This window comes from Cavia porcellus, unplaced genomic scaffold (genome assembly GCF_034190915.1).
Source record: "Cavia porcellus strain 051 isolate PalLab524CR breed Dunkin Hartley unplaced genomic scaffold, mCavPor4.1 scaffold_9, whole genome shotgun sequence".
Taxonomy (NCBI): domain Eukaryota; kingdom Metazoa; phylum Chordata; class Mammalia; order Rodentia; family Caviidae; genus Cavia; species Cavia porcellus.
Genome location: NW_026947492.1, coordinates 56,761,557 through 56,781,785, shown reverse-complemented (window position 1 = coordinate 56,781,785; position 20,229 = coordinate 56,761,557). Strand labels below are relative to the sequence as shown.

At 36.1% G+C, this 20,229-nt stretch overlaps 1 protein-coding gene and 1 pseudogene across 1 annotated transcript; one reads left to right on the top strand and one right to left on the bottom strand.

Moving 5' to 3' along the window:
* Positions 1 to 4,535: 4,535 nt before the first annotated feature.
* Positions 4,536 to 5,456, bottom strand: Cavporv1r604 (vomeronasal 1 receptor cavPorV1R604). The gene is given in 1 exon segment (NM_001167460.1): positions 4,536 to 5,456. A coding segment is annotated over 1 exon segment (921 nt).
* A 10,775-nt stretch (positions 5,457 to 16,231) lies between these two features.
* Positions 16,232 to 17,155, top strand: Cavporv1r-ps613 (vomeronasal 1 receptor cavPorV1R-ps613 pseudogene; annotated as a pseudogene).
* Positions 17,156 to 20,229: the final 3,074 nt, after the last annotated feature.

Sequence of the window (20,229 nt, the reverse complement as noted above, 5' to 3'; positions counted from 1 at the left end):
GCATTATTTGTTTCACATAGTTGCTTCTTTTTCATCTTTTATTTGTGTTTGTTCAAGCCCAATTATTTATTTAAATCTGGTGCATATGAATCTGGGTTAATACAGACACTTGAGTTGGTATATACTAATACACAGGCTTAGAGATCTTTTCTCTAGTTGAATGCTCTCTCTGGGGTTCCCCTCTAGACTGTGAAGATCTTTCTTATTATGTGCTTCCTTTTTCTCAGTAGTAGTGATTTCTGTTACCAATGCCTAGTCAATTCATGAGAGAAAAACAATATACATGAGAGAAAAGAAGTGGGAAACTGACATCTGTAAGATACAGCTGCATGTGTTCCCTTTTTTCACAACGGTCTGTTTTTATTTTCCAGTTCTTGTGTAGCTTCTTACTAAATTCTCTGTTGCTTCTAACATGCTGCTATAACAAGGAGAATAAGTGTAATGATTTTACTTTGATTATTTATCTATTTTTATTTTAAAAAGTAAAACATAAAAAAGGGTATAAATGATGCAGAATTTCAAAAACTAACATTAGGAAATCATCACTAGCTTCATTTAATCTTTGAAAATGGAAAAAAAACCAAAACTTGATATTGAAAGCACAAGTCATAAAAAAAGATACAAGAATAGTTATGATTATTAATTTTTTGCTTTTAACATAAAAATAAACAATTGGAAATTTGAATGTATGTGATATTCTATCACTACTTCCTTTTTTATGTTACATATGTATTTTTGATCAGAGTATATAAATTTAGTAAAGGAATAGATAACAAAATTTGATAACATTCTGTTATTATGTTCTGATAATATTGAACTATATCTAAAGAATTAAGGGACTTCCAGGAGAACATGGCAGACAGATTGCAGCAGCTACGGAGGCTCTCTGAAACACCCAGCTTAGAATTCAGGAATGGTGCTGAGTAAGGAATCATAAGCAAGAGGAGATATGCCCCAGCGACCCAAGAACGAACTGGGCTGAGAGAAACCAACAGGGAATGCAATCCTGGTGCTATAACAGGAACAGATACAGCCTCAGCGTGGAAGCTGGAGCCCGCACCATTGGAAGCCGCAATTTGGGTTTCCCACCGCAGCCACTGTGTCTGCATCAGCTGGGCAGGGAGAGAAATGCGCAGAAGCTCTGAGAATGGGAATCAGTGAACGGAGTTGAGAGCGGGACGAGCGGGGAGCCATACATCCACCTCCGGTGAGTGACGGAAAACTGGGACTCTTCTACGGTCTAGGAGACTCCAACAGAGGACATTCTGGGACCGGGCAGACTTGCAGGAACAGGACGCTGCAGTGACTTCAGTCATGTATCCCCCTCTCAAGTGGGACTGGTGAGCAGTGCTTAGCCCACGTGATGCTGCTGGCTGAGACCCAGTAGGCTAGCACAGCCCAGGTCCCAGTGCCTGAAGGTAGATTGACCTGGAGGGGCGGGCCCCGCATAGTCTGCCTGGTCTGAAACTTCCTGGTGCGCTGCAGTGGGTGGGAACACCTAGCCGGCACAATTCAATCAGACTGTGGCTGACAGGGAAGGAAGTTGGGCCTCCTATATACGCTTGCATATATAAGGAACAAAGAATATGGGAAGAGGCAGCAACAAGAAAGGGTCCTCGGCCCCCAATCCTGAGAAAAAGACAACAGCAGACACAGCACCAATTGACATAAAGTGCTATCTGGAGAGCCTCATAGACAAGTTCAGGAATGAAGTTATTAATGACCTGAAGCTAGACATAAGCAGAATAGTCAGAGAAATGCTAAGCACCACCCAAGAAAAAACAGATGGTGGAATGGAAGATCAGAAAAAGAGGGGAGAATTGTTTAATGGAGAAAAAAGAGAAAGAATAGAATACATGAAGCAGGTTCAAAGAGACTACCAGGAAACTAAAAAGTCTATCAAAAACTGGCATAACAGCTTGAAAGAAACTAAGGACAGATTATCTGAACTGGAGGGCAGATTTGTAATATGGAAGCATGAAATGAAATACTTCTTAAAAATAACAAAGAAACAAACAGCAATAATACAAAGACTAGAAGATGATAAGAGGGTCTATAACTTAAGAATTAAGAACATAAAAGAAGAAGTAGGGACACAAGCAAATGAACTACAAAAGCTACTCACAGAAATAATCCAGGAGAATTTTCCTAATTTAGCAAAAGGTAGAGATACTCAGTTGTATGAAACATACAGGACCCCAGCCACCTACAACCCAAACAGAGCAACACCCAGGCATATAATAATTAGAATTCCAGAAATCCAATACAAGAACAGAATACTAAAAGCTATCAGAGACAAGAAACAGATCATTTACAAGGGAACACCCATCAAAATTACAGCAGACTTCTCAGCAAAAACAATTAAATCACGAAGAGTGTGGGGGGAAATAATTCAAGCTTTGAAAGATAATAATCTCCAGCCAAGATTGATATATCCTGCACAACTATCCCTGGAAATTGATGGAAAAATAATGTGCTTCCAGTATAAAGAGGAACTAGGGGAATTCAACTCTACAGAGAATACTGCAAGATGTTCCAAAAAAAAAGGAAAATACGAAAAATCCAGAAATAGCGGCAGAGAGGCCACATTGAATGGAGCAGAAAACAAAATGAAGAAGACACACTGACAACTAATGACAGAAAAAGAGCTCAACAGAAATGCGGCAGAGAAGATTGGATGATAGGAACAGCTATTTTGGAGAAAATGATGTCTTAAGAGATAATACTGATTTAGTATCATCTTGTTTTGAAGTCTCTTCAAGTTTTTGTTCTTCTGTCTCCATTGGTCTAAACAGGTGGTATCTTATTGGATTTTATTATATATGATAGTATAAGTAAAACCTTTTATAGACAAGGAGATTATACAGAAACCATTGTTCATTTTCTGTTATTTGATTCTAAATACCCTGTAATACTGTCATTCTCTTAAATGGTTTTACATTGTTTTGATATATTTAATGCTACAGTATACGAAGTTGTACTCAAGGATTTCAAGGAAAGAGACAATATGGTAACTACTTTTATGTCAGGATTATCTTGTGGTGAAACACTATTTTGCTTAAATGATTATGTTTTGATCTGTACTGATTTGCTTTTATGCCCTCTTTTATCTCAATCTCCATTTTATTATTTACTTTTTTATCCTTTTAATTAAGGGAAAAATAAATTTAAAAATAGCAGGATATATTATAGTAACCCACTTTGACTTTCCATTATTTAAAGCCCTATATTGCTCTCACCATCTTGTTTTGACTGATATTCCTCTATTCTGTTTTGCTTGATAGTACCAGGTTCAAAAGTTTAGGCAACAGCTGTGAAGATAGTGGGATTCATTATGACTCCCATTCTGGTTGACTATTATTTACTTTTGAAGACCTATAATGACTCCAATGTTTTGGTTTTGTTGGTTTTGTTCTTTACTGTTTTGTTCAAATTTTATTATAACTAATGAAATAGGCAATTCTATTAGAGATAGCAGGAGGCATTATGGTAACCATTGTTGATCACCTAGTATTATGCTTTTACATTATCTATTACGTCCACCCTTTTGATTTGACTGACTGTTCTGTTATGTCACTTTTGGTTCTACTCTCTTCCAAAAAAGTAATAAGAACTGTGGGAGCAACAAAACCCAAAATGTATAATTGTCATTGTACAAAAGAGAGGAAAAGAAAGCGCTCTAAATGATATAACTGCGTATATATTTAAGTGTATAAGATAGAAAATGATATTACTGAGTTTTGTTGGATCATTGAACAGAACTGTTTGCAGTCTCCCTGTTGGAATGTCCACTTTATAAGCTTTAATTTTGTAACTTGAACAATTATTTCTAAGATGACAAAATGTAATCCATTAACTAGTGATTTCCTACTGTTTATTTTTTCTGTAAATCTGTATAACTTGTACCCTTTCTCTGCTTTTTTTTCTCCTTAAATAAAATTTTTAAAAAATAATTAAGACAATAATAATTTTACATTGTGGAATGTGTGGGTTTTTTTACAAATCTAATGCTTTGAATTTTGAATGAAGTTATATGCATTCTCAGGACTCTGAAATATATCACAGACATACTATTTAATAAGCTACTAAAGTAATTAAATTGTTCATCAAAGTTTTATATAAAGCTGTGAAATAAAAGTGTATTTGAAAACATACACACTGACAAATATTAACATAACACACATAAAACTATAACGACAGTAAGCTGTAAAATGTTTAATCTGCATGTTTGAAATGTTTTCTTTCTCTTCTCCTCTTTAGGCTACTCTCAGACAATCAGCAATACATGTCCTGGTCTTCAGAATTTGATGACAAAGGGAAAGTATTGTTTTTTATAAACATGGTTAAAATTACAAGCCTACATTTTCCCAAAGAAATAAATTCTCTGCTATATACTTCTCACTAGCACACATTAAAAGAAGACATGTATGGAAAAAGTATAGTTAAATGTATTCAAATAACCTAACGAAAACTCAGAGTAGTTGCTCATCATCAAAGAAACTGAACATCATGGAATAAACCAACATTTAATATCCCTACATGGGTGTTATGAAGTTGATCACTCTTTTTGCAGTACTACTTAGTACCAAAGGACTAACTATGGCATATCCATTGCCAACAAACATATGAACAAAATGACGAATTGGGTCACGATCCCATAGCATTGCAGAGGTGGTAGACAAAACACTGTCCAAAATGTACATAACGATAAAGAAACTCATAAGCAACAAAATAGTGTGGGTGGCCCTTTGTTCTGCAGATGCTTTTGGAGACAGGCTGGTGCTGTGAAGATGCTGGGACTGCCTTTTATGCCTATGCAAGAGAAGCACCATGTACCCACTTGAAAGTGCCATGAAGCCTATAAAGGTCACGTGCTGTAAACTCAGAAGTGAGATAGATATGTATTTGAGTAAATAACTACTGGGCAAAAGGGAGCAGGACTGAGTGACAAACATAAAACTGTGTGAGGTCATATTGGGAGTGGCAATAATGGAGATTAAGAAATGAACACTGATGAGTATATTGAAGATCCATAAAAATAGAAAACAACACAGATTCTGATGCAGGGACTTCTGTTTGAACTTTGCCAGACAGGAGCTTCTGGGGCTGAGGGTGATGGCCTGGAGGACACTTAGCATGCAGGTGGTACAGATGGAAAGACCCCTCATCAATCTATACAAATAGATAACACATTTACATGTGATGTCATCCCCCAAATACTGAAACTCAAAAATGTCCATGGCTATGAAAGCCACAGTTAGAAGCATTACTACATGGATCAGGGCCAAGTGACCAATAGTCAGATCAATGAGCTTGAGTTTGTGCTCCACAAGTATTATGAGAACATGAGAGAGAAGTAGGGCAGTGTTGGCTATGATCCCAATGATGACTTCCAAGAGAAATATGTTTCGTATGTAGATAAACCTGGAAAGTTGGCTGATTTCATTCTTCTTCATGGAGAAAGAAGCAAATAGTAGATATCTAAGGGAAAAAGCACAGAAAATTCTTTATCACAAAAATTATCTCCATCATCTTCTCAACCAGCACTTTATCTTCTTCAAAATATGTGATTTTAGTTTGATGTATCCTTTTCTTACTCACATATCCAAGCATACTTCACAAGCACACAGCTGAGTTTTTTCCCCTGACCCACCACTTCCCAATCACAGTGGCACTATGGGTCTGCTTACTGGAGCCCCACCTTGAAAATGTTATATTATAAAATGTATTTTCATATTTTGTCTTTCTATTTTCAAAGTCTGTTCTACTCTCTTACTTTTCTGCGTCTGCTTTCACTTATTCAGCAAACGCATGTTTGCTCATGTGATATGCCCAGAAAAAACAATGAAACACTGTAATCTAATACTTGAATGTGTTTGAGATTTGAGGGTAGCAAATACAGTCTTAAATGGTTTTTACCTTCCATTTAATAAATGACATATGCATATTTTCTAAACTTTTGTTTAGAAATTACAAAGCATATATTATAGAGTTTAAAGATATAACATTAATAGGTATCTAAAAGCATTTAAATACATTTTAAAATTACAAGGTGAAATAAATCAAAATATGAATTACAAACTGTCATTTAGTATAATTTCTCTGAAATTCAAGCTAAAGTTTATTTCAAGTTTTGCCTATCATTTATGTAACCTTGTAAAATTGGTCAAGTTCTACTAATGTAGAACAGTGACACAATTTAAGATAGTCATAATCATCCTCTCATGTTAGCTCCATGGAGCACTAAGAGAGATGGCAGAAAATAGCACCAGTCATCCAAATGTCCATAGTATTATGGATCACACGTTCTGTATTAGTGATGCAAAAACTTGAGACATCTTTCCACTGGTACAAAGAAAGCTAAATTGTGAGTCCTGTAATATTAACGTAATATATTATAAGAAAAGGTATCTGGAGAATGTAAACATTTCATAAAAACAAGACAACAGTCCTCCTCTACCATATCCCCTTCCAGTCTTTCCTTACTTGGCTCCCACCTACCTAGCACAGCACAGTTTACAAGATCAGGGGATAGGACAGGAACTTTCTTCATCAGGAGGATGATCTAGGACACCCTCCTGTAACACTCAGGATTAATGATTCTGAGAATTCTCCTGGCTGACCTAAAACATGAGCACAAAAATTTCATTTAACACACTGGAAGAAACAAGTTATTTTCTGAGAGGCTGCAGATTAATAAATAAATGGCTAAATCAGAGGAGGTAACCATTCAGAAGGAGACATGGGGAAAGAGAAAGGAGAGGCTTAGTAGGGAGCATAGGGAAAAACTGAACATAAATAGAGAAATATATATCAAAGAGAAGCTTGTGCATTATTTTTGGCAAGTCACATTTGAGAACTCACATAACTCTTAGTGAAATTGTCACACCCCTAGGGGAATTTAAGACTGTCCTGGTTACTGTAAACATCATGATCCAGGAATGATTTACTTGAAATGTTGTGCTATTGTTGCAATTTCCAGACCGTAGACTCTCCTGTAGTAGATTTCATAATCAAATGGCTAAACAAAGAGAAAACAGCCAGATTATATACCCCTGCCAGTGGCAGGAAAGATCAGATACCAATGGGAGGGCAGACCTTTGCAGAACATGGCACAAGTTTGGTGCCTCTGGTATTGTGGCTGAAATATTTGCAGGGTACACAGGGAAAGCAAGGAGGACACATGTGCTTTCTCACCTACAATATGAGCAAAATCAGCATGTTCCTCATGGATGAAGTGGCTTTTGTCTATACTTTTTATATAAAAAGGGAAACCTTAGGTTTCTTATACTGTCCACCATAGGTCAACTTCATATCACTATCTTCAACATTGTGCTTAACTATAAAGAAGGGAAAAGAAAAGAGCCTGGTAGTGAGTCACCATAAAAATTGAGAGTCTGTTAGGTTTGTGGCTATGCTGATCAAAATCTTCACCATTTCACAGAGCCAGAGCTGGAAAAATAAGAGAATAACAGAAAAACAACTGACACCTACAATGAAGACAGTCATCACCTTTAAATGGTTGAGCAAGAGTACACAGCATTTATGAAATATGCCATTCTCAGGAGAAAAAAGAACAAAGTTTCATGGCTGTATGAGTATATGAAAGCAGCAGGCCCTCCCAATAAAACAAACAGGGAAAATTATTTATTGATTTCACAACTTAGAAGACACATGTTTAGCTCAGGTTGCTTGTTCATTCATGGGTATTTACACTGCTAAAATGTATCCATGTCTTTTGGGAAAAATCAAGAGAAGGTAATAACAGTTACAGAGCACCAAACCAGGAAAATGTTAGAGGCCTTTTGCCACAAAGGCAAAGCTGTCATTCCACAGAAATAGTAGCTACTCTGCATGAGAAGGTTTTTCTGCTCAACTAAGAGGTGCAATGAAAGCCATATTATACTCTTGGACCTGGTTTTTGCTTTTATTCATCAATTTAAGCTTTTTAATTTTTTACCAAGGGAAGAAGGTTAGCTTACTTTTATGTATTGACAATAGATGCTTAAATAATCAGTGTTAGAAGAATCTAACACTCACATATAGATATCAAGGCAGCTCAAAATATTGTTCTAAATTATTCTACTCACAGAATTTCTATCATATCAATTATCAATGAAAGAAAAAAGGCCTTTTTAAAATGAATATGCATGCAGAAAATATGAAGTGACACCAAAGCCATTCTCCTAACCAAATCCTGGTAGATTATATACTTAGACTGTTTTTAGGAAGCAGGGAAAATTTCCATTGTCATCATCTTATTTTTTTAAAGTGAATGTCATTTCAGCACAGATTTCCTGGTCCACAGACAGTAAAATTTGTAACAATTGGAGTTCACAATTATGAGCCAATACAATTAAGTTGAAATTTGTGAATGAACAGAAGGTCAACAAAGGTCAGTATGACAGAATAAAAGTAACTAGGAAAGTGGTTAAGCTGCCTTTATAAAACAGATGCTCCAAGCAAAGAACATCATTAAATATTCAATAATTTAAATTTTTCTAAATAAACTGAAGTATGGTGGTACTTATTTAATTGCAATTTTAATTTCCTTATAGAAATGACAGAAAAACATTGGATGAAGAATCATAGGAAAAGTTTGTCTTAAACGTTTTAGTCTAGAGTTAAAGTTAAAATTTTTAGTCTAGAGATCTTTCTGAGAATTCAGTCATTTAATTCACAGAAAAAAATACAGACTTAAAATTAATTTAGTTTTTTTATATGGGAAAAGCCCTTTAATTTTATGAGTCACTAAATCAAAACAGTAAACACTCTAACAAGATACTTACATGCTGCACTGCACAATGAACCATTCTCTGAACTGTTGATGGCTACCGCCAGAAGCCCCTTGTAAGACCACCAAACTCCACATAAAGAGACCTGCTGGCCCCCTTCAATTTGCTGCCTAGGACCTTACTCACCCAGCTTCTCCTTACATCCCTTGAATCCACAGGTACTTACCTACTGGGATTTGTGGAGGAGGTTGGGACACTTAAAACCAAGTCTAGTTTAAGCAAAAGTTACCTTTAGCTCATTTCTCAGCAGCCTGTAATTTTAGTGTCAGTAGTTTGATGACATGATCCCACTGGAGAGAACAGAAGTATGGAGTCCTCATAAACATTTCAGCTGTCTTTCAACTTTATTTTATTCTCTGCTGAGTACAGCCATCTGGGGAGAGCTGTACTCAAAACTTTTCTCTAAGTTCCCCTGATACACAAATACGAGGGATACAATAGATCATAGTCATGGAGACAATACTAATTCTCTCACTTTAAACACAAATTCAAATTGGTACAAATCCAATGTATACTTATAATTCCTGTGCTCTGGAGTGAGACTCTTGGATGCTCCTGTGAATTCACAGGGGTTCCAAGTGTCCTTTCCCAAAAATGTATCTCAGGCAATTGCTTGCCTAGTCCTCAAACTCAGGTTTACATCAGTAAGTTAAACTTAAATGTACTTTTTTAAAAAAAATAGAAGTTAAAGACAGAAATGGAAAGTGGAATCTGAAATTATCTCAGGCAAGCTACACACAAATAAAGTGGAGGTAGAGCCCAGTCAGTCTCCACTGCAGATAGAAAGTGGGTGATCAACACTCATCCTTACCAAGAAGTAGGATGAGGCTAGTACTTTCTCTGAATGAAGATACATTGAAATGTGTGTCAGTTTCAATGTACTTTAGGCAAAACTATGGTACAGAACTGTGAGACATGGGACAAAATGTTGAGACCATATTATCTGTAGAAAATGTAAAGAAACAATGCTTTAGCTAGAACCACTGCTATCTCAATTATAGTATCAGAAAATAGAACTTTAAAACATTATCAATATTCTAACTATTAATACAGACATAAAAATGACAGTGTTTTCTATTTCTGTAGAGAAATAAATTCATGAGAAGCCTTACAAAACACAAAAACTCAGAAAATAAACAACTTCAAATTTGCATAGAGATGCTGGGGAGTATGGGATGCTTGTCCTCAAGAAACATCAAACAGGTCAATGAATATCAGAAATCATGCAGTGGATGAGAAACAAAGTATTAAAAAGATATTACTTAAATAGGTTACTATACATTCTAATAAATCAGCAGTCACAGCCAGAGAAAGCAAACAACATGAATAAAATACTGGAAAAACATTTGGGCCAAGTTGTCAAACTTGATAAAATACCAGAAAAAATCTGAACTACTTAAACATTTAATTTTCATTAGCATGTATTTATAGTGCACAATGAAGACATTTATCATTTTCTTCCATACATTTCTATATCCTGTGAAAATATATTTTAAGGAAGAGACTGTATCAGTGATATTTTTTATAGACAAAAGTGGAAGCCATTGATCATCAACAAAAATAAAAGATATAGAAGGACACAGAACAAAAGCTTCTTCAAATGCAGGTAAATTGTAAGTGACTAAAAATGGATATAGACAAAACAAATCAAATGATTTAAATACATGGGAAAATACAAAAAAGGTCTCCTTCTTAAGTTCATAATAGTCATGGTACTGCTTAGTAAAAAAGGATAACAATCCATTGTGAGCCTAAATAATAATGTCTAAATAAATTTCTAATAAAAAATAAAGGTCTAAATAAAACACAGGTCATATTACAAAAATAAGATAAAGATAATAAAGTGACAAAAGCTTACATTTTATATGTAATATAATATGATTTTAATTAACTTGACTAGGTTATGGACATATGTTTTAATCTTGAGCATAGTTCTCCAACTTTTATATGTAATGATAATTTTTACTCTTAAAATTTATCAATGCCATCAACTAAAATGTGCTGATATGAGTTATATTAAAATTTACTATATTAGATATTCACACTGAAAAGTTTTAAAAAATTTATACAGATACTTTAAATTACCTGTATAAACATATGATATCTTAATCACTAGTTGAAAATACTATAATCACAAAAACACTTAACCCACCTGATGTACTGAACTTCACAGATTAGGAACAGGATCCACCATAGAATATCAGGTTTTCAACTGCATGACCGTGTGACTGCTGAAAAGCTGGGTCCCCCTGCTACTTCCCAGCATCAACGTATCAAGGTGCTGGTCTCCAAGTTGATAGTCTAAGAAGTGATCCAAATTCAAACATGATTCCTTCTGAATTCATGTTGCTTTCATACTGTTATAAAGTTGAAAAATATTTAAACTGATGCATTACAAGTTTCAGTCATTTCAACATGGATTTTTAAAAATATAAAATTTAGAGATATCTTAACATATGCAAGAGGCCTGAGAAGGAAACTGCAAGTGCAAGGCAGCACAAGGCTGCACTGGAGAGAGTCAAATGACCCAAGACCAAAGTGAAAGAGGCTCAAAGCCTTTGGAGTGAACAAGGCAAGACTAATTTGAACAGCTACCGCTGGCCCAAAAGGTTGCTCAGAAGTGACTACAGACAAAGGAGAAAACATATGAGCATGCTACAATGACTACATGAAGAGATGGAGGTAGTTTGGAAAGTGACCAAAGAGGTCAAGAAGGCTCTAAAACATCCCAAACATAAGGCAATACAGTCTCACAAACAGAAGAAAGAAGTAGAGTGACTAAAACAGATGACAGTGGCACATGCCTACACCAGGGTAGAAATGGAACTAAATGCACAAAAAACTACAATGGGACATACAAGAGGAGATAACATAGTGGAAAAGAAACAACAGTAGATATGCAAAAATACAGTATCTAGGAAGAGCTACAACATTTGTGGCAGAGTTCAGAGGCCAAAGTCAAGACCCAAAAGGCAGAGACAACAGTCTACACATCAGAAAGGAGATCCACATGGTGTGCCCACAGTTAGAGACAACTGAGCCCCAGTGTGGTAGGACTAATGATGAATGATAGGCTCTGTGTACATAGACAGAAGAACCAGAAACTTCAAATCCACAAGCACAACACTAAGTGTTTACAGAGACAAATGGTAAAGAAGAGCCAACACAAGCATCAAGCAGAGACAAAATTTGCCCTAGGTGTGAAGGCTAAAACTGAGATGACTCAAAATATCCTCCCCAAAACAAAAAACAAAACAACATGCAAAAAACAAACAAACAAATCTAAAGGTTCTATAGTCACTGGAGAAATTACAACTACAAGCAAAGAAGTAGAGAGACAACTATGAAAGACACAAAACCAGCACACCAAATACAGGTAATCATAGAGACAATGTAATATAACAGAGGCAAAGCTGTAAGGCAATCCTGTCTCCTTTTCAAAAAGACTACACTGTTAAATCACTCTTTACAGGAAAAACATGTAACAATGGTCCAGCTGAGAGAGAAAACAAAGCAACAGGTACTGCAGCAGACAAAACTAAATGTGCTCATGAAAAGGTTGAATGGGGAGTACAATGCTGGCTAAAAGCTGATGAAACATTGAAGCTACGGCTATAAACACATGAAGTAGCCCAACAGAAGGGCTTGCCACAGGTCAAAGTCAAGACAAAAATAAAAACAGGAGACTCTATTCAGTAAACCACCAAACTGGAAGTGGGGAGGAGGAGCCCCTCTTTTGGGAAACTGACTAAACAAATCAAAAAGGTCCTGACTCAGACCCTGGCTTTATGACTGTCAGATATAAACAGGCCTTCCTTTATACATGTCCACAAACAAAAAAATGCCCATACAAGTCTTAACCCAGGTCGTGAGATTCTGACATCATCTACTAATTACTTCTCAAAACAGACTCTGTAGCCCTAGGATGGCTTCCTTGCTTTGGGATGCTTGCTGCCACCACATTGTTGAAGCAGGAAGCTAGTAAGCTGAATTTGGAACATCAGCTGACCATTTGAGTACCACCATCAGTTGAAACCTTAATGGACTGGGGTGGGGGCACAGTTGATTGTCAAATCCAAGGATGATTCAATATCAAGGGCTCTTATGAAAAAGTTCCCACATATCTGGGGAAAGCGTGTACTCTTAACCCAACTACTTTGCTCCTAGTCAGACTGGGAGCCCTCCCTGCTACATGACTGTATAGTTGTGCTAAATGGGTATACAAACAGGATATGCAATGGTGACTTGACTCTGTGGTACAGGGCCAGTCTCTACCTACCATAATTTCAGCCTCAGAAACAGAATTAACAGTCTTGACAAAGGCTCTTTTGCTGGCAAAAGACAAAAAGTAAAAATTACAATCACTCTGACTATAAAAAAAAGAGAGCTTCTGATGGCTGTAGAAAGAGATAAAGTACACACTTTTTTTACAGTTCCTAAATGCTGTATGGGCCCCCAGGACAGTGGCCATTAGACATTACAGGGAGTAGTAGAAGACTGGAACAATAGAAGCCAGGAAAAAAAAAACAGACAGAAAAACAAAATAGGTCACTGTAACAGTCCCACAAAGAGGATCCCTAGCTATGTCCCTCATCCAGAAGCTGCTCCTCTGATAGACTCAGAATTACTCTCCAAAAGATAGACAGAATTAGTCTGGAAATCTAAAAGTTATATCAAGAAAAAATGATAAAAATTCCCTGACGAGAGCTCTAAACTACCCCAACTAGAAGGCTATTGATATATGTTGGTGCCTGATTGTACCTTATCAGGATGGATAAGAGCTTTCTCCACCTGAACAGAAAAGACACAAAAGGTAACCAAGGTACTGATGGACAATATCATCCCAATATTTGTACTGCTTCTGACACTGGGGTCAGACGGTGGACCCATATTTGTAGTTGAAATAATCTAGCGGCTCACTCAGTTGTTAAAGATGAAATGAATGTTTCACAAGAATTATTGGCCACACACCACAAAAAATGAAATATATAAATCAGACACTCAAGCAATTGGTGAAAAAAACATATTGCAAAAAAAACTACTTTAGATAGGACCAAGTCCTGACCATGTTCATCATTTGTGTTTAAAACATTCCCCTACTAAAAAATGAGACATTCTTCTTACAAAATTCTATTTGCTTAGATGCTCCCAATCATGTCAAATTAAAGGAGATCTCTGCAAACAAAGAAATTTGTCTCTGAAGACATAGATAAAGGCTTTGGAAATAGCAATACAGAGTATTTATGGTTGAGTACAGGAAAAAATGCCCATAAACCTGACAAACTCAATACTTCCATTCAAACAAGGGGACTTTGTTTTAGTTAAAATAATACTAACAATAATGTCCAAAAACTCTGGGGCACATATGGGATGGGCCTCATAGTAAACTTGTCTACCCCTACTACTGTTAAAGTTACAGAAACTGTGCCTTGAATTCACCATAGTTCACACAAACTAATACCCACAGGTGGACCAGCTGAAAGGATTCACACCACCCAAACCAACAGATCCTGTGATGACATTAGGCCACACTTGGAGACAACAGCACTGCTCTAGTCACCCCAGAAGCTGACCTGTCTATGTCTCTTATGACAGCCGAGGAATGAGAGTTGTCTTCATTGCCTCACTGTGAGTGTACTCATAAGGCTAGAAACATGCAAACTTTAACAAAGCTTTCAGAGGACTCACCACCTCCCATAGAACTCAGGTCTTTGTTGACACTGGTTCAAGCACCTGGCCTTGAGCTTTGTTCCCTATGATTGCCCATTTCATGACATCTACCACAATATGGCCCATTGTCTTAGAAATTGCAGAACTAACCCATGTGTCAGTGAATTAGTCCTAAATCATGTATTAATGAGAATATACATTGTATTATATTATTGTGACTATAAGGCAAGATTCACTTTGAGGACTGGTAAAAAGAATGCTCAAAAACTTTACTAGTTTTTTTCTTCCTGTGTGTTTTGTTTATTTCCACAATGCCCAGTTGGCTTTTTCTACCTCATATCCAGTGTGGCCTTCTGCATGAGAATTCCTTCAGGCCTTTCTTCAGTATTTTTTTTCCATGAATTATTCATGTACCATTTACCTCCAGCCTCTCTGAAGACACCCCATCTCCTGCTATGAGTTAAATGAGGTCTTTGTGCTTGGCCTCTTAAGTACTTTAACAGCATCATCAGTCATAATATCTGCATAACCAGGAGAGTTTCATAGGTCATCCTGCTGATGGAAAGGCTTTCTGTTCTGTCCTTTGAGGTCCTCAGCTGTCTGGTGATACACATATATGAGCTGGAGGAAGCAAGAGTGGGAAGGCAGGATTTACTTTTATTTTGTTTTCATGAGATGTTAATATTCTCCTCATATGTTTTGTTACAAAATAAGATATTAATAGAGAAGTAGCTATATATATATATATATATTAACGCGAAGTACTAACAGGGTACAAATATTCTTGGAATATATGTTGCGCTAATGCAGAGTTGTGAGAAATGAATGATTTGGAGACAGATTACCGATCCTAATGTTTGTCATCTCTTGGAGTGTTTCATGGGAGCTAATATCATTGAGTGATAATGACTGCCTCAAATTCTGTCACTTTTCTAGTTTAAAGATCTAGGACAAAAAGAACAACTTTTAGTGTTATGTTTCACTGTGCCTTTGTTATTTTTCTTTGTAGAGGCAGCTCCCTAATTAAAGTTTAAAATTGAACATTTTAAAAGTCATATATAAACTATTTGAAAAATTATTAAACTATAGCTTAATTTCAGAGAAATAACTTACAAATCAAATCTGTAATTCAACTTTTTGTTTATTTCATCATCTTTATAACACATTATCTTTAAGTACTATTTATCAATTAATGCCATTTCTTGAATCAATTATTATATTTTATAATTAATATCAGGCAGATTTTTATTTAATAATTGTATGTGTTTTATGTAAAAAAAGAAAATTTAAGAGCATTTTGTGACAGTGTGTGATTCATAAGCAGCAGAGATAGTGAGATAATTGGATTAAAATAACATTGTTTTTTCTGGTAACATGAAGTGCGGAAACCTTAACACTTTGAATAAGTTAATGCAGATACAAGGCCAAATCTATCAGTGGATTTTGAAAATTAAAAGTATGATGATAATACAAAAATGCTTTCCATAATATGAAGTTGTATCACAAAGGAAATTAGGATGTCATCCATAAGCCAGCCATGATCAGGAAGTGGTGGGACAGATGGGGAACTCAGAAGCATTCTGAAGAGTTACCATATGCCTTGAGTACATACATGGGAACACGATACATTGGGGAGACTTGCACATTGCACATTTAGGTGAAGGTATGGAGTTGGTTGAGGTTGGTGAGGAAAAAAGTAATATTTCTGGTAAGGAATGGTCTACCTTTTCTCCTCATATATTCTGTATGCTTCTTGTCATATGAGGATGAATAAAAACAGCAAATTTTCCAGTTTCATTGCCATACAACACATAGTTTTCCTTGAAATCAGTATTGGGATCACTGCCAACATGGCCCTACTTCTCTTCCATGTCCTTACATTCCTTTTCAAACACAGTCCTAAGCCTAAAGATCTGTCTATTGCTCACTTGACTCTTATTCACATAGGGATGCTCATAACTGTGAGTTTTGTAGCTATAGACTTGTTGAGTATTGGCATTTGGGGAATATCATCAAATGTACATCTGTTATCTATTTAAATAGATTGATGAGGTAAATTTCCATCTCTACCACCTGCCTGCTGAGTGAGTGTCTTACAGGTCATCACCCTCAGCCCCAGAAGCTCCTGTCTGGCAAAGTTAAAACAGAAATCCCTGCATCAGAACCTGTGTTGCTTTCTCTTTTTATGGGTCTTCAATATGTTCATCAGTGGTCATATGTTAATCTCCACTGTTGCCACTTCCAACATGACCTCACACAGTCATGTTTCTTACTAAATTCTGCTCACTTGTGCCCATTAATTATTTGCTCAAGTATATATTTTTCTCACTAACAGCCTTCAACCACATGTGCGGTTTAGAGTTCATGATGCTCTCAAGTGGGTACATGGTGATTCTCCTGTGCAAACATAAAACAATCCAAGTATCTACATAGCACCAACCTGCCTCCAAAAGAATTCCAAAAACAAAGCGCCACACAGACTGTTTTGTTGCTCATGAGTTTCTTTATTGTCTTGTACCATTTGGACTTTTTCCAGTCCATGTATTCAATCATGGGGAACCATGACCCACTGTGCCCTGATGCTGGTTGGCAATGGCTATGCCACAATCTGTCCTTTGGTGCTCATCAGTAGAGAAAGTCAAATGATCAAGTCCTTCATATTCAAATTTAGGAGGGAAAGTAAATGGTAGTTTACTGTCCCTACCAATAGGATTGCATAGTTTCCTAATAGCAATGGATAGTTTCTTGAGGTTCAAGGTCAGCCTGGGCTACAAATGAAGCATATGGTTGTTATGGATTAAAGGCTAATTATCAACTTAACACCAGCTGAATTAAATCAGCATGATGCTGAGTGTAGATGTTCCACTTGAGGAAAGCTGTCAGCATAAATAGAGACATGGAGAAGATGAGCAAAGCATTGTGGGTTTCTCTAAGTGTTGCTAATCTGAGCTGTTGGTTCTCCTGAAGGACCTTGTTATTACTAGCTTCCCCAGTGTGATTTTGACCTTTGTCATCAGAGGAGCTCAAGACCTTGTTAGTGAGAATGGCTATTGGGGGTGCTCTAGTCATTAGTTTGAGCATCATTTCCTGGTTCCAGAGGTGATGATATACGTTATTTAATCCCCAGAAGAAACTTGTCACGCTAGATTTCTGGCACGTACTCAACTGTTCTTATCACTGGAGGAACTCAGGTCCTCTGTATCACTGAGGATAGCTATGGTGCTTTTCAGGGGAGCCCTAGTGCTTGTTTTCAGCATGACATCTTGGCTTCAGTGTAAAACCCTCAACCTAAAAGCACAGCTCCTTCACCCTGCTGGCATAAATTTTCTAGCTTATATCACTGACCTTTGGGCCTTCCCAGCATGGATCCATGAAACAGACCGATGTGAGTCCTTCTCTTGGGTTCTAGACCTCCTGTTGGACTCAAGGTATGGGTTTAACTACATTTTAAATTTCAATAATTGAAATTGGGTTATTCATCAGTTTTACATCTTCCTGATCCAGCATTGATAATTAATGTTCTAGGAATCTATCCATTTTTCTTTGCTATGAAACATATGAGGGTAAAGGTTTTCAAAATAGGTATTGAAGATTTTGTGTATTTCCAAAGGATCTATAGTGACTTCACCCTTTTCATTCCTTATTGCTTGAATTTGAGTTTTTTCTTTACTTTTTAAACTAAGCTTCAGTAGGGGCTTTATAATATTATTCAGTTTTTCAAAGAACCAACTCTTTGCTTTGTTAATTCATTATACTGTTTTTTTTAGTCTCTATTGCATTAATTTCTTTTCTGCTCTTTGTAATTCCCCCCCCCCCTTCATTTGGCTTTGGGCTTGACTTGTTTTGTTTTGTTTTGTTTTGCTTGGTTTTGTTTTGTCTTATAGATGTTTGAAATGTAAGATCAGGTTGCTTATTTGTGTTCATTCTGTTTTCCTGATGTGGGAATTCACCATAATAAATTTCTCTCTGAAGACTTCTTCAATTGCATCCCACAGGTTCCAGTAAGTTATATTTTTATTTTTATTTGTTTGGACATATTTCTTAATTTTTTCATTTAAAGAAAAAAATAAAAGAAAAAAGGTAGAAATAGCACAGAATTCCAAAAAAAAAAACTAAAAACACTAAGAAATCACTAGTTGAAAAATTACGTATTGTCATCTTAGAAACAGTTGTTCAAGTTACAAACCCAAAGCATGAAATGTGGATAGACACTCAAACATTAACAAGGCAAACAACTCTGTTCAATGACTCAACAAAAACTTAGTAATATGGTCATGTATCTTACACACTTAAACATACATACAGTTATATATTTTAGAGCATTTTTCTTCCATTTCATTTTTACAATATCTATGATACCTTTTGGATCTTATCACTCTTTTAGTTTTTATTATTTTTACACTAGAGTGACAAAGAGATATTTACAAATGTGAGTCTTGTTTATTTCATTTATGAGGATAGTTTCAGGTTGTCTCAATTTAACTATAAAGGCCACAAGATCGTTCTGTTATATAGCTGAGTAATATTCTTTTGTATAAAAATATCACATCTTTTTCAACTACTCTGCAGTTGATGGGTATTCTGGTTGTTTCCAAGATTTAGCTGTTACAAGTTGTGTTGCTATAAACATGGGTGCACATATATCACTTCGTCATGATCTTTTCAATTTCTCTGGCAAAATGCACGAGAGAGGAAAACTGGATTGAATGGAACTTCCAATCCTAGTTTTTTGAGGAATCTCCATACTGATTTCTACAGTGGCTGCACTAGTCTACATTCCCAAATATTCACCTTTCCCACAGCCTTGCCATCATTTGTTTCATTTGATTTCTTGATGGCAGCCATTCTTTCCTAGGTGAGATGAAATCTCAATATTGTTTTAATTTGCATTTCTCAAATGACCAGACAAGAGAGAAATAGAAGGAATAAAGATAGGAAAGGAAAAAGGTAAATTATTATTATTTGCAAATGTCATGGAAGACCCAAGAAACTCCATTAAAAGACTACTAGAGGTAATAAGCAAATTCAGTATTTCTTCATGAATTTACTTGCCATTTTTATATCTTCATCTGAGAAATGTGTGCTCATCTCAGATGCCTATTTTTGGAGAGGATCTTTGAATTTGGGGGAGTTGATGTTTTTTAATTTTTATATGTTCTGGATATAAGTCCTTTGTCTGAGGGATTGTTGACTAAAATTCTTTCCCATTCTATGGATTTTCTTTTCACTTTGTTGGTAATTTCTTTTGAAGTACAAAAACTTTTTGATAACATGAGATCCCAGTTGTTGATTCTTTGAAATATTTCCTGTGCGATTTGCATTTTGTTCATGAATTCTACGCCTAGCTTATGTCTCCAAGATTCCTACCTATCTTATCTTCCAGTAGATTTAGTGTTTCTGCTTTAATACTTACATCTCTGATTCATTTTGACCTGAATTTAGTGCATGGTGATGGACCTGGGTCTAGTTTCAGTCTTCAGTATGTGGAGAGCCAATTTTTCCAACACCGTTTATTCAAAAGGCTATCCTTTGTCCAGGGAGCATTTTTAGCTCTTTTGTTAAATATAAGGTGGCTGGGTGTCTTTGTAGTTGTGTTTGCATCTTTTTTTTTTCTTGTCTTTTTTCCTTTTTATCCATACCAGGGATCGAACTCACGACTGCCTGCTTGCAAGGCAGGTGCTTATGCCGCTGCCAGCCCCAGTGTTTGCATCTTTTAATCTGTTCCATTGATCTATTTCTTTTCCAGGTCTATTTCTTTGCCAGG